The sequence below is a fragment of the Carassius carassius genome, chromosome 14 (genome assembly GCF_963082965.1).
Source record: "Carassius carassius chromosome 14, fCarCar2.1, whole genome shotgun sequence".
Taxonomy (NCBI): domain Eukaryota; kingdom Metazoa; phylum Chordata; class Actinopteri; order Cypriniformes; family Cyprinidae; genus Carassius; species Carassius carassius.
This window is the reverse complement of record NC_081768.1, coordinates 26,282,820-26,297,465: the sequence shown is the minus strand read 5'-3', so window position 1 is coordinate 26,297,465 and position 14,646 is coordinate 26,282,820. Positions and strand designations below refer to the sequence as shown.

The 14,646-nt window shown below is 37.4% G+C and overlaps 2 protein-coding genes across 2 annotated transcripts in view; both read left to right on the top strand.

Annotated features, from left to right (window-relative positions):
• The window catches only part of LOC132157445 (vesicle transport protein SFT2A-like), a 42,831-nt gene extending 31,604 nt beyond the window's left edge, over positions 1–11,227 (top strand). The window contains exon 8 of the mRNA XM_059566803.1: positions 10,762–11,227. Coding sequence (XP_059422786.1) covers positions 10,762–10,801 — 40 coding nt within the window. The 3' untranslated portion in view covers positions 10,802–11,227. The remainder of the gene's footprint in view (positions 1–10,761) is intronic.
• Positions 11,228–12,811: 1,584 nt separating this feature from the next.
• Positions 12,812–14,037, top strand: LOC132156620 (proline-rich protein 18-like). The gene has a single exon (XM_059565562.1). The coding sequence runs from the start codon at positions 12,967–12,969 to the stop codon at positions 13,729–13,731; it is 765 nt and encodes a 254-aa protein (XP_059421545.1). The 5' UTR covers positions 12,812–12,966; the 3' UTR covers positions 13,732–14,037.
• Positions 14,038–14,646: the final 609 nt, after the last annotated feature.

Genomic DNA, 14,646 nt, shown 5'->3' with positions numbered 1-14,646 from the left:
AGATCCAAAAAAGACAATAAAAGTACCATAATCGTACTGTTAAGGGGTGCTGTATATCATACTTTTTCACTGTACTAAAGAAAAAAAATCCCATAATATGTTTGTGAATATTTAGAAAACCTGGCAAGTTCACATGCTTGTTTTATTTTTCCAGCAAACAATGCTACAGCCAGTTATTCTTCTTTAAAATTTTCGTTCCGTGTTGGAATGTCTGTTTTTATTTTGGTCTGTGTGACTCCACCCACTGCCAATTTACCCAATAGTATTTCAACACTCTGAAATGCCAGATGGTGGAAAACACAGCATATTGTAACCATGGAATCCAGCAAACGTACTGGGTCACATATCACCGGTTCTACCCTAAAAATAAACTTCTATGGCATACCATACAGTATGAAGCACCGTTCGCACCAAGAACGGTAACTATAGAGATAATGATATTAGAGTCTATACCAGCGAACGATATCGTCTGTTTAATCTCAACGCATGCTTGCTGCTGCTTTAAATTCTCAAGCTCATGACAGCAGGATGGATTCTGATTGGATGTCAATGTTTGTATCGTTCATCAGTTGAAAATGATTCCAAAGATATTGTTTCTCTTTGCCTTTATAGTTGTAGTGTGGACTTTCTTTATTATTGAGAACGATTTTAAGAACTATATATTTATCATTATCTTTATAGTTATCGTCCTAAATATGCACGGGGCTTTTGTACTCAATATGGCATCCAACGTGGGCGTTGAGTCTGAGTAGGAGGTGCAGGAGAAACAACTCTATCCAATATTTTGTATTTGGACAGTAGTGCAACTTCAGTGGAGAGGAAGGTTATCAGTGATTAAGGAATTTAAAAAAAAAGAGCAGCCATGGAAATTCTACAAAATGTCCTATTTTGTGTTCCATTGAATGCCATGAGAATGAGTAAATTACAACAGAAAGCAACAAGAATAATAATGTGGTTTAGAAAATTGCAAGTGAAAATCATGAAAAGGGGTGGTGCAACACATTAATGTAAAAAATAGCCTGTGGTAACACTCTATAAACTAAACAAAAGGCATCGTAAACAGCTTACAACACACAAAGTATTCAAGGGGCTTCAACTGGAATGTCAAGCATCATTGGATTTCTAAATAGAAAATAATCTTTATAACATATAGCATCTCTTGCTGAACCAGACAACCCCCTCCTTTCCTGACAGAGGTACTGGTGCATGTTTCTGATGGATTCTGACAGCAAGGATGCCCCATCCCCCCAAACTTATGCCCTGCCTGCTTCAGAAAACAGTTCCTCCTCAATTATTCCCTCTGTATTCCACCTGCTGCTTTAGATTCATTCGCAGACCAAACCCTTGACCCATCTTTCCATTTTTCTGTAGATAGTTCATCTTTAGATGCCCCTCTCACCATTGTTTCATTGTTTTCCTAGAAATAGCCGCACACTTTGACAAGCTTAGTAATGCTGTTGATGGGTGACTGGGAATCATGGGTTAGGGATCATTTCATTAGTGTTTTTGCTGGATTAGCATGAGCAGACTCCACGTCATGAGCTGTTTATCCCACTGATCTCTGTTTTGAACATTGGGCTGTGCACATGTTTTTTTTCATGAGCATGCTGCATATCCGCTATCTAATATTGTGATGATTTTAATGCGCTTTTTATTTGGCCATTAGGATTCTCAAAGTCCATGTCATTAGATTAGATTCACTGTTCTTTGTCTCTCGAGTATGAGAGTGTTAAGATGTTTACACAGTGATGTAAACCGTTCATCCATATCTTGTTTGAATTCTGTATGAATTTGTTCTGTAAAACAAAACAAAAGAAGAGTTCCATAATTTATTTATTTGGTCTATAATGAAAGTTTGGATCACAACAATCTTTATAATCTTTACAAATATTTTTGTACATTTATTTGTGTGTGTTTCACAGTACAAATTATAAGTTCTAATCATTTCCTTGTACAGTTTTGAAATGGATGAATAACTCACTTCAGTTGATTCAAAACATTTTTTGATAAATACAGTGATGGCCAAAATTATTAGAACACTAGTATTTTTACCAACTACGTTTACTGTAGTGTCAGTAGGAAATATCAGTTTACATTTCCAAACATTAATTTTTGCCATTAATTGTAATAATCCATTGAGATTTTTGTTTGCACAAGGACCTTGTCAACAGCAGTGTTGGGGAGTAACTAGTTACATGTAACGGCGTTACGTAATTTAATTACAAAATTATTGTAACTGTAATTAGTTACAGTTACTACGAAAAAATGAGTAATTAAATTACAGTTACTTATGAAATTTTTAACGATTACAAAGGGGATTACATTTGAATATTTACACACATCCACATACAGATTTAACTGATTTCTTTCCCAAATTGCACTGACTATTCTGAGACATACCGCCCTAATAATTTCCGGGATACGGAAATACAGTCTGGTTCGTAGAATCCAGTCATAAAAACGGAATGCCTAACGCGGACGGAATATGCCACATTTTGGATGACTAAATCAAAAGTATGTCAGTACACTTGAATCAAAACATGACATGGACTAGTGTCTGTGAATATTAAGCCCCAAAAATGCAATATATGTCTCCTGCACATTCTGCGTGTCTGTGGAAATCAGGCGCGGACTGGACACCGGGAGAACCAGGACAATTCCCGGTGGTCTGGCAGCCGATTTTGTCCCACTATTTAATATCATTATTGTATAATTGCCTGCCGAATGTACTAAAGCGATCATTTGCGAATCCGCCATTTGATAATTAAATCTCTAATAAGTCATGAAGTGTTAGTCATGACTCGCGCGCTCTCCGCGCCTCCGCCAAACGGTTTGGATCAGACTCATAGAGTAATCAATGCGAGAGAGAGAGAGAGAGAGAGAGAGAGAGAGAGAGAGAGAGAGAGAGAGAGAGAGAGAGAGACAGAGAGACAGAGAGAGAGGACTGCTGGAGCAGAGAAGCAGAACTACTGTTCAGGGTTTCAGGTCAGTTTCATCTGTAAAGATGCTTTTTTTGTCTTTGTTTTTTTATTTATTTAATCAAGCAGCAGCACGTTGCTCATCAGTCATCACTCAAAATAATATATAAAGGACATCATTATTATCAGTTGTAATGTTACAGTAGGAATTTAGCTGAAAAAAAAATCCGATTTTTTCATAGGTTTAGTGAGCTACGACAGACAACAACACAACCCTTACGAAAATTAACATTTTAATATTTAACTATAAATCCAGAGAAAATGGTTACTATTGTTTAACTGTGGTAACCAAAAATGTAAAATTATTTTACAAATGTATTTATTTAAAAATAAATACAAATCCATTTGCAAAAAAAAAAAAAAAAAACAAGGTTATTTTACTTTTATATAGGCTAATAAAAGCATGTTTAACTTTTGTAAGGGAAAAACATGACTCATGTACAGTATTAGGATTTTTCTATAAAGATATTGTACTGTAGAGTATTGTATTGTAAAGTATAGTTTTGTTCAATCTTGAGTATTAAAGTCACGAGAGAGATGGATAACAGGGCAAAATAAAGAGACTGAAGAGAAAAATGGAAGTGAAGGTGCAGTTCAGGAGAGAACTTTTAATTATTTTGCATGTCCCCAAATTAAAGATTTAAAATAGATAAAAAATAGTTTTGTCCATGAATTTGTTTGTATGAGTTTTTTTCTCCAGTCTGAATTTTTTTACCAGTCCGCCCCTCCTGTAAATTAATGGCAAAGACATGGTTTCATTTACTACACGTATATAGGCCTACTGAAGCTCGCAGTGTTTTCAACCTCTGCCGCCTCAATATAGGAGTACACGAGCACATAAACATAATTTCTAGAACTGCTCTGTGTCACTTCATGTGCATTTTACTTATTTTGAGAAAACTATCATCATATACAAAGAGACAGCAGTTTAAAAAAAATAACCAATGTTTCAGGAGTTTATTACACAGAATACGTCACATGCTTATTAGATAAATGTATTTAAGTTGATGTATATGCTTTTATTTATTATTCTTTAATTTTCACAAATTTAGAAAAGTAATCAAAAAGTACTCAAAAGTAATTAGTTACATTACTTTAATGAAGTAATTGAAAAAGTTACACTACTATTACATTTTAAACAGGGTAACTTGTAATCTGTAACCTATTACATTTCCAAAGTAACCTTCCCAACACTGGTCAACAGCCAGTGCTGCACACATAGATCTGATCTGATCATCATCCAGTCTTTTTAGAATAACACACAGGGGCCATAGTATAAAAGGGTACTGGGAATACACATCATCCTCTATTTCATCTTCAGGAATATTTTGTTTGAAGCATGCATTTCCGATAAGAACAATTTCTCTTCTTTACCATGGCAAGCACTAGTAAGGTGTTTAAGAAGTGTGTGGATCCGTGTCCTCATTATTTGACACCTTATGACACACACAATCTTTTTTTTTTGCGCCAGTGTGAGCTTTTTTTCTATTTAGTGAGCTGTTGGACGACGATGCTATTTCTTTTACATCGTCTGATTCAACAGCTACTGCTTTGCTGGCTCAAAGCCAGGATGAGCTGGAGATGTCAGATGAGGACTGAGTCCTCCCAATCCTCCTGCCTCATGTATGATGAACTGCTTGAGCTTATGGAACCATGCCACGGTGAGGCTTGAATTGCCATGGAAGTAGGCCAAGAAAGTGACGCCTCAACGAGTGTTTCCTTTTCAGCCTTAGCCCCTCCAGCTTCCAAGAATGATAATAATTCCTTTCTAGCCGTGAGCCTTCCATTTCTTCCCGATCTCCATGTGGAGATCGAAAAGGCTTGGTAAAATACATTCTCGTCTTGCATCCATAGATTTCAGCATACTAGTTATGCCAACATTGAGGGGATACGTGATAATGGTTATGAGACCATTACACTATATGCTGGCCTGCTATCTCTGTATTGTGGAGTCATCTTCTCTTAAGGCTCCCCCCCTGCCGTCCAAACCCCTTCAGGATACATCTCGTTTGAATGGCAGTGCATGCGCGGAAGCAGGTCAGGCCGCAGCCTCGTTGCACACCATGTTGGTGATTCAGGCTCATCTGCTTAAAGACCTGGATAAAGGTCAGGGTCTTTGCCCTGATAAGTTGGCTGAGTTGCGCTGCACCACAGATCTTGCACTCCATGCAAGTAACTGGGCTGCCACTGCCATTGGCAGATCCATGGCCATGGTAGTTACAGAGAGACATCTGTAGGTGAATCTGGTGGATATCAGGTCGAAAGAGAGAGGCTTTCTTCTTGATGTGCCGGTTTCCCCTTGTGAGCTTTTTGACACTTCTGTTGAGATGGTGGTTGAGAAGTTTAAGGAAGCCAAGATGTGTTGGCTACCTTCAAATTCTTCATTCCACGAAGGTCTAGGTTTGAGCCCAGAACAAAAAAGGGGTCCAGGCCATCTCGATCTAAGGATCAAAGGCAGACTCAGAAGACTAGTGTGGCAACTCGAGTCCCTCCCCTAGAGGACGTAGTGTCTCGTTCCCTTCTCAGGGAACCATGGTTATATATACGTTACCTGAGACAATCTCTGTGTGGAGCACTGGCTGCTGTCATGTATACAGTCAGGTCCATATATATTTGGACACTGACACAATTTTCATATTTTCGGATCTGTATACCACCAGAATAGATTTAAAATGAAACCATCATGATGAATTTGAAGTCCAGACTTTAAGCTTTAATTCAATGGGTTGTACAAAAATATAAGATGCTTAGGAATTACAACAATTTTTATACACAGTCAGTCACCCCTTTTTTCAGAGGCTCAAATGTAATTTGACAGTTATATAATCATAAATAAAATGTTCATTTTTAATATTTTGTTGAGAATCCTTTGCAGGCAATGACTGTCTTAAGTCTTGAACTCATGGACATCACCAAAGACTAGGTTTCCTCCTTTGTGTGGCTTTGCCAGACCTTTACTGCAGCTGACTTCAGTTATTGTTTGCTTTTGGTTCTTTCTGCCTTTAGTTTTGTCTTTAGCAATTGAAATGCTTGTTAAATCAGGTTGAGATCAGGAGAATGATTTGGCTATTGCAGAATATTCCTCTTTATTACTTTCAAAAACTCCTGGATTGCTTTTGCTGTAAGTTTTGGGTCATCGCCCATTTGTACTATGAAGTACCATCCAATCATCTTTGCTCCCTTTGACTGAATCTGGGCAGAGGGTATATCCCTATACACTTCAGAATTCTTCCGGCTGCTTCTGTCTTCTGTCATGTCATCAATAAACACCAGTAACCCAGTATCACTGGAAGCCATGCATGCTCATGCCATCACACTGCTCCACCATGTTTCACAGATGATGATGTATGCTTTGGATCATGAGTTGGTCCATGCCTTCTCCTTACTTGAAGGGTCACATGATCTCCCTGAAGTGTTCTTTTGATTGGAGACTTTGACAGTGACACACTTACCTCCTGGAGAGTGTTCTTCTCTTGGCTGGATGTTGTGAAAGGGTTGTTCTGTAACATGGAGAGGATTCTCCAATCATCCACCACCGTTGTCCTCCATTGACATCCAGGCCTTTGTATGTTGCTGAGCTCACCAGTGCCTCCTTTTTTCTCAGAAGGTACCAAACTGTTCATTTGGCCAGTCCTAATGTTCCTCTCCGATGGATTTTTGTTTTTGAAGACTAACATTTGTCTGTTTCACTTTTGAATGCATGATGTGGGTTCACAGCAATTTTTTTTAGGTTTGTTTTTAGTTATTTGAGTACTTCAACTTAAATAAAATTCAAATAAGTTAAGCTTTAATTTTTTTTATTTGTTAATGTTAATTCAAGTAATAAAAATAAAGGTTTAATTATATATATATATATATATATATATATATATATATATATATATATATATATATATATATATATATATATAATTTTTTTTTTTTTTTTTTTTTTTTTTATGTAATACAACCCGAATTCCGGAAAAGTTGGGACGTGAAAACTAAAGGAATTTCAAATCACATGAGCCAATATTCTATTCACAATAGAACATAGATAACATAGCAAATGTTTAAACTGAGAAATTTTACACTTTTATCCACTTAATTAGCTCATTTAAAATTTATGCCTTTTAAAAAAATGCCTGCTACAGGTCTCAAAAAAGTTGGCACAGGGGCAACAAATGGCTAAAAAAGCAAGCAGTTTTGAAAAGATTCAGCTGGGAGAACATCTAGTGATTAATTAAGTTAATTGATATCAGGTCTGTAACATGATTAGCTATAAAAGCTTTGTCTTAGAGAAGCAGAGTCTCTCAGAAGTAAAGATGGGCAGAGGCTCTCGAATCTGTGAAAGACTGCGTAAAAAAATTGTGGAAAACTTTAAAAACAATGTTCCTCAACGTCAAATTGCAAAGGCTTTGCAAATCTCATCATCTACAGTGCATAACATCATCAAAAGATTCAGAGAAACTGGAGAAATCTCTGTGCGTAAGGGACAAGGCCGGAGACCTTTATTGGATGCCCGTGGTCTTCGGGCTCTCAGACGACACTGCATCACTCATCGGCATGATTGTGTCAATGACATTACTAAATGGGCCCAGGAATACTTTCAGAAACCACTGTCGGTAAACACAATTCGCCGTGCCATCAGCAGATGCCAACTAAAGCTCTATCATGCAAAAAGGAAGCCATATGCGAACATGGTCCAGAAGCGCCGTCGTGTCCTGTGGGCCAAGGCTCATTTAAAATGGACTATTTCAAAGTGGAATAGTGTTTTATGGTCAGACGAGTCCAAATTTGACATTCTTGTTGGAAATCACGGACGCCGTGTCCTCCGGGCTAAAGAGGAGGGAGACCTTCCAGCATGTTATGAGCGTTCAGTTCAAAAGCCAGCATCTCTGATGGTATAGGGGTGCATAAGTGCATACGGTATGGGCAGCTTGCATGTTTTGGAAGGCTCTGTGAATGCTGAAAGGTATATAAAGGTTTTAGAGCAACATATGCTTCCCTCCAAACAACGTCTATTTCAGGGAAGGCCTTGTTTATTTCAGCAGGACAATGCAAAACCACATACTGCAGCTATAACAACAGCATGGCTTCGTCGTAGAAGAGTCCAGGTGCTAACCTGGCCTGCCTGCAGTCCAGATCTTTCACCTATAGAGAACATTTGGCGCATCATTAAACGAAAAATACGTCAAAGATGAGCACGAACTCTTCAGCAGCTGGAAATCTATATAAGGCAAGAATGGGACCAAATTCCAACAGCAAAACTCCAGCAACTCATAGCCTCAATGCCCAGACGTCTTCAAACTGTTTTGAAAAGAAAAGGAGATGCTACACCATGGTAAACATGCCGCGTCCCAACTATTTTGAGACCTGTAGCAGAAATCAAAATTGAAATGAGCTCATTTTGTGCATAAAATTGTAAACTTTCTCAGTTTAAACATTTGCTATGTTATCTATGTTCTATTGTGAATAAAATATTGGCTCATGTGATTTGAAAGTCTTTTAGTTTTCATTTTATTAAAATTTAAAAACGTCCCGGAATTCTTTTCCGGAATTCGGGTTGTATGTTATATTTCAAGTAATAGCAAATGTTTTTAGTTTCAGTTGAGGATATTATAATCCTTGTTTGTGTGAAATGTCTCGCTGGCTGTAAACAAAACTTTTCCACTTTTTTTTTTCACCATTTGAGATCGAAATATTGACACTGAAAATATTAGCCTGAAAAATATTTTAAGCCATATCAGCCCAGCCCTTATATGCAGCTCAAGGTCTTGTATCCCTGCTTGAAATAATGGATTCATTGAGTAAAACATGTAAATAATATATAAATGAAATAAAAAACAAAATAAAGTTAGATTTATTGCCCAGCCTTAATATCTACCCCTCCTTCTCTGTATATTACTTATGTGTAACAATATAACACATTTATATTTGTGGGAATAATATGCTAAAAACAATCCCTTAATGTCTCTATTTTTGTATTAGCCCAAAATGTTTTTTGCTCTCTGGTCATTAAGGTCCGGCTTATTCAGCTTTCTTTTTTTTTGTTTGTTTTTTTTGTTTGTTTTTTTGTGAAGGAAATCCGCTCGCTGTGCTGTAGAGTCAGGGCTTCCATTGCTCCAATATTTCATCAGACAGCACGGGGAGTTAATCATCATTTATTTATGTGCTGTATGTGCAGAGCTTTTAAGGCCAAACTCTAAACAGTCTCCTGATCGCACTGCTGTGTGGGTGCGTTTAATGCAGGAGGGATGAGTAACAGATCTGGAGACGTTCGTCAGTCTCCCTCCTTATTCTGTCATTCTTTTCTCTCTGATTCTCTGCTCTTTCTTTTAACCTTGACTGCTTTCACGCCTCCTCCACTTCCTGTGAATTTTGACCATGACCAAGTCTGCATAGCAACACATTTAGAGAGGATGATAGAGGCAGAGGCGGAGGAGAGAAGAAAAAGGGTGGATGCTGAAGTGAGGAAGGCACCGTGACCTTGTTCTGCTGTTGCCTTGGAGACCATGATGGTTACCTCATCTTTTAGCTCCATATCAGGACTGGGCGACGTCACCAAAAATATTTTTCAGCTTAATAATTTCATCTTAATATTTATTATGCATTTGCTGTTGTGTCCTAATAAGACAGGACCGTCATTTTCAAACAAAAAACCATTATTATAAATACTATATATGTGTGTGTGTGTGTGTGTGTGTGTGTGTGTGTGTGTGTGTGTGTGTGTGTGTGTGTGTGCGCTTGTATGTATATGTTATATGGTCTATATTTTTAATTTAAGCATTTTACAGAAATTGCTTTCTGTTCTTGTAACAGAAGTTTAAATCTGATACATAAAAGATCAAAGAAATGTGCCTAGAAACATGACAGAAGAACTTTAATAAAATTATCTCTTAACACCTTACAATAAGGCGCCATTATTTGATGTAAGTTAATACATTAACTTACATTTACTAACAACAAGGGTTACACTTTATTTTAAGGTGCCATTGTTACAGTGTAATCATACCTTTAGGCACTGAATAATATTATTTAACTATATGTACTACTTACTATATGGTTAAGGTTTGGCTTAGTGTTACTTGCATGTAATTATGCATAATTTACTGTTAATATAATCGTAAGTATGTGTAACAAGGACACCTTAAAATAAAGTGTTACTACAACAAGCAATACTTTTGTTACAGTATTTATCATTGTTAACATTAGTTACTAAAAGGACAGCTGTTAATCGTTAGTTCATGTTAATTAAAATCAATTAAGTAATATTAACAGATACAATTTTTGATTTTAATATTTATAAATGTAAATTAATAAATGCTTTAGAGCTATTTTTAATTATCTTAACTAATGCAATTGACAAATATGAACAAATGGAACCTTATTGTAAGCGTTACCAAATCTTTTACTAAAATCTTTTACTAAAATGACTGCCCCAAAAAGTGCACTACTGTCATCAAAATCTATAACCCTCACTCCACAAGGGGGTTGGTCATGCGATGGATTCCCGCCAAAACACAATAAAATATGCAAGAGCTCTGTCTAACTACAACAAAGAAAAAAAATTGTTCAAAGCAAGCCGGGTTTTTTTCTCCTCAGAACAAGGAATTCAATTGAATGTTGAGGTAATAAAGCGCATTAACATGCAGCTATGAGTTTATTTGGGATTAGGTCTGGTTTTCATAATCAGTATTTTCATTATCCATCTGTTTCTCTGGATTTTGCCTGTGACCCCCCCCCCCCATCCATATGTTTATCGAGTCATCAGCTGTAAGCATAAATGTCTTTTTTGTTTTCACAGGGATGCTGTTATTAAGTGTTTCACCTCCTGTTTGAGCTAAACTATCCAGTACTTCATCTGACGACCAGACCTGCAGAGTAAATGTTTAAAAAAAAAAGTTTGTTTTTCCCTTTCATCTCCAAGCCACCCTGTCCTCCGTGACCTGAAAACATTTGCTCTTTTGTCTTAATATAATAATTTTAAATGAACATTGTGTTATATTAAGGGTGAATATGTAATATATGCATTTATTGCTAGCCTTACTTTTTTTTTTCCCTAAGGTTTTTTTGTTATTTTTATTTTGTGTGTGGCAGATAAATGCTTAATAGATGATACACTGTCAGTAAAAAAGTGCCTTGTTATTACATGTGATGTTTATGAATGAATACTACTGTTCACTTTTGTACGGAAAAAAAATGCATTTCTACCAATGCAATCCTACCTTTCCGTATAAAATACACCAAATGAATAAATGCAATCCTCAAAATGTGTCCTTTCATTGGTTTCTGATGTTATTTGTCTTCTTAACAGAGAGTTAATGTGTGAAATGTTATAAACTTCTGACTGATGTGTTCAGAATAATAATGTTGGTTGTTTGAGCCCAGGGCAGCTCAGACATCTATCTCACCACACACTCAGAGTCTCTGGAGATCAGCTGATGGTGTTCCATCCCTATAACCTGCGCTTTCTTTCTGTGCTCAAGAATCTACTATACGTTTCTGTTTAATAAACCTATACCATGTACAGGTTTGTTCCTTACCTCCGAGCCTCACATGTTCTTCACATGACCTAATAACCTGGAGCGGCCGGTCTGTTTTTAGACCGCCTAAGCAAGGAGACTTGTGTTTCCACAGATGCGGTTTCCATGACAACTGTGGGAGTGCTCTGTGTTCTTGAGCATTCCTCCTCCACAGCACACTTCTGTGCACAATGCTGGTCACGTGTCAGTAATTACCTTGGTAAGATTGTGGGTATAACTGTGGATAGACCCTCCAGCCTATGGCTGAGAAGATGCTTTAGATTTTACACTCCAAAAAACACAAAGTGAGAATATGTAAGCCATTTCACATCGGGTTGCAAACCATCAGTTTTCATCTTAGTTCGTTTTGATTCATATGAAAGTGTTTTACTGTAATCTCTGATTTCATTCTGATGGCAATCTTTGGACGTTGTTTGTGAGAAAGAAGCACTCTTTGTGTGCTGCTTAATATTAAAGATAAGCCTATTGATTTCCCCCTCATTTGACTGGAGCTGGAACACTTCACAGTGGCTGGGTGACAGAACGCCTGTCATTGGGGGGGCGACGGATCAATAATGATGGAGGTTGCTTGTCTTTATCCTCCTCTGTGTTATGCCAAGGTCACCAAGGAGAAAATATTGACAATCAGCAAAAAAAACAAAAAAAAAAAGTGCCGTCGATTGCATCAGCGTCCATGCCAATACATCACTATTTCAAATCTGATATCCTGTTCCTATTCTTTAAAGAATAATGTGCAGATAATCATTATCCCAAAACTTATTCGGACACTTAAGTGCAAATTAATATTTCATATTCAGTTTTCAATATAACAGCATTAGTTGTGTAATTCTGACTACCACAAGAATGTATTTATAAACTTTCTTTAAAAAAGAGCAAAAACCAAAGTTATAGTTAGACATCATTAATAGAAGTAAATGAGAGAAAAAAATGCAGAGCTTAACATGTAAAACTATACCTATAATTTATTTATAATTATTATTTGTGTTAAAACTTGCTTTAATCTTTAATCTATTCTATCTATTCGATTCTTTAATCTATACTTTAAAGCTTTAATCTATTCAAGCCAATTTAGTATATATATAGCTATAGCTAAATATAAATGTTCATGACATTCAATGGTTACTGATGAACCACACAAGTGATTACGCAGCTACAACAGTGAGAACTTGACTGTATTATCTTGTATCGTGTGTAATGCAACGAGCTTTTAGTAGGTACATTCATAGAGGCACTTATGTGAGCATGGCTCTGTTGAGCATGCTGTGACCACGCCCCTTCTGCGCGACGCCAGATAAAGCCCGCAGATGCCCCGCCCCTTGTCAGTCTAGCAGAGAGATGCGGAGCGAGATGGACTACTGCGTCTAAAACCCAAAGATCAGGTGGACCGAGGTGAATGGACCAATATTTCTCCCATCATTCACGCACAGATTATTACTTCATTATTTCGCGCACCGATAGCGTTCAAAATGCCTTTTCCACCAATAAACCTGCACTCACGGATATCCTCGCCTACAAAGGAGCTGTTCAGGAAAAAGAAGAGCAGGGACAATGTCGCACCTCCTCAACCCACGTTCAGTCAAAGGACAGGAGACGACAAGGAGTCTGAGAAAGATAAACTATCCACATCGTGGACATCGGCCAATCTAAAGCAGCTGGGACGAAGCAAGCCGAGCAGAGTGCCTCCAGATCCCGAGACGGACAGCAAACATTCGTGGTTGAGCGTCCCCAAACCCTTGGCTACCTCATGCGAAAGCGTCCCGCGGTCCAGTTCTGGAGAGTCCAGCCATAAATACGCCTCCAGGACCTCTCTAGCAAAAGAAGGCGGCGAGCAAGAGATCCACTTCTCCCTCAGCCTGACCCCCGAAGCCATCCTGGTCATCCAAAAGCGCAACCTGGAAAAGCAGATGATGGCCAAGCAACAGAAGTGCTGCGCTTCCGCGGACTTGCGACACCGGCGGGTTTTCCCGTCCAAGAGAGCTCAGGGCAGCTCCAGTAACAAGAGCTCCGGACCTGTTGCCAAACTGGACGGTTCCAATGACATTAGCACCATTGTGAAGATCTCCCTCCTCAACGATCAGTATAAATATGATGATGTGGAGTACGAGGAGGAGGATGGAGACGTGGACGAGACTGTCATGCGGAAGTGTAAAGAGTGGCTCAAAGGTGTGGAGAGTGCTGCTGCTTTTGGGAAAGTGGATAAACTGTCATCTCTGCCTCATATTAAAAGCTGATTATCTGAACTCAGCCTACTTCATTCCACACCGAAAGGTCCACTGTGAAGTCTTCAGTTCACGAGTTATGTGTCAAACACAAAAGTCACCTAATTTGCTTTTAGAAATAATGTCACACAGAATGCGTACTTGCGTTGGACGGAGCGCAATGTAATATAGAATATTGAGTCGCCTTTGTAAAAGCTGAACTTCAATTTTAATGAATATGTGGCTCTCGGACACAGGACGCGTTCTTCTTTTGGGCAACAGTTTTTAACTTGACTGTGCGGCTTAAAATCTTGACACACACACACGCACGCACGCACACACACACACACACACACACACACACACACATATATATATATATATATACAGTACAGACCAAAAGTTTGGAAACATTACTATTTTTAATGTTTTTGAATGTTCTGCTCATCAAGCCTGCATTTATTTGATCAAAAATACAGAAAAAACAGTGATATTGTGAAATATTATTACAACTTAAAATAATAGTTTTCTATTTGAATATACTTTAAAAAAAATAATTTATTCCTGTGATGCAAAGCTGAATTTTCAGCATCATTACTGCAGCCTTCAGTGTCACATGTAACATCAGTCTATCACATGATCATTTAGAAATCATTCTAATATTCTGATTTATTATGAGTGTTGGAAACAGTTCTGCTGTCTAATATATTTGATGAATAAAAGGTTAAAAAGAACTGCATTTATTAAAAAAAATAAAAAAAATCTAATAATATATATTCTTATAATATATTTTCTTTACTATCACTTTTTATCAATTTAACACATCCTTGCTGAATAAAAGTATTGATTTTATTTTTAAAAAAAAAGAAAGAAAAAAAATGACTGACCCCAAATTACTGACCAGTAGTGTATGTTATTACAAAATATTTATATTTTAAAAACATAGCT

Coding starts and splice junctions, on each gene's coding strand:
- LOC132156620 (XM_059565562.1), top strand. CDS start 12,967: ATGCCTTTTCCACCAATAAACCTGCACTCACGGATATCCTCGCCTACA.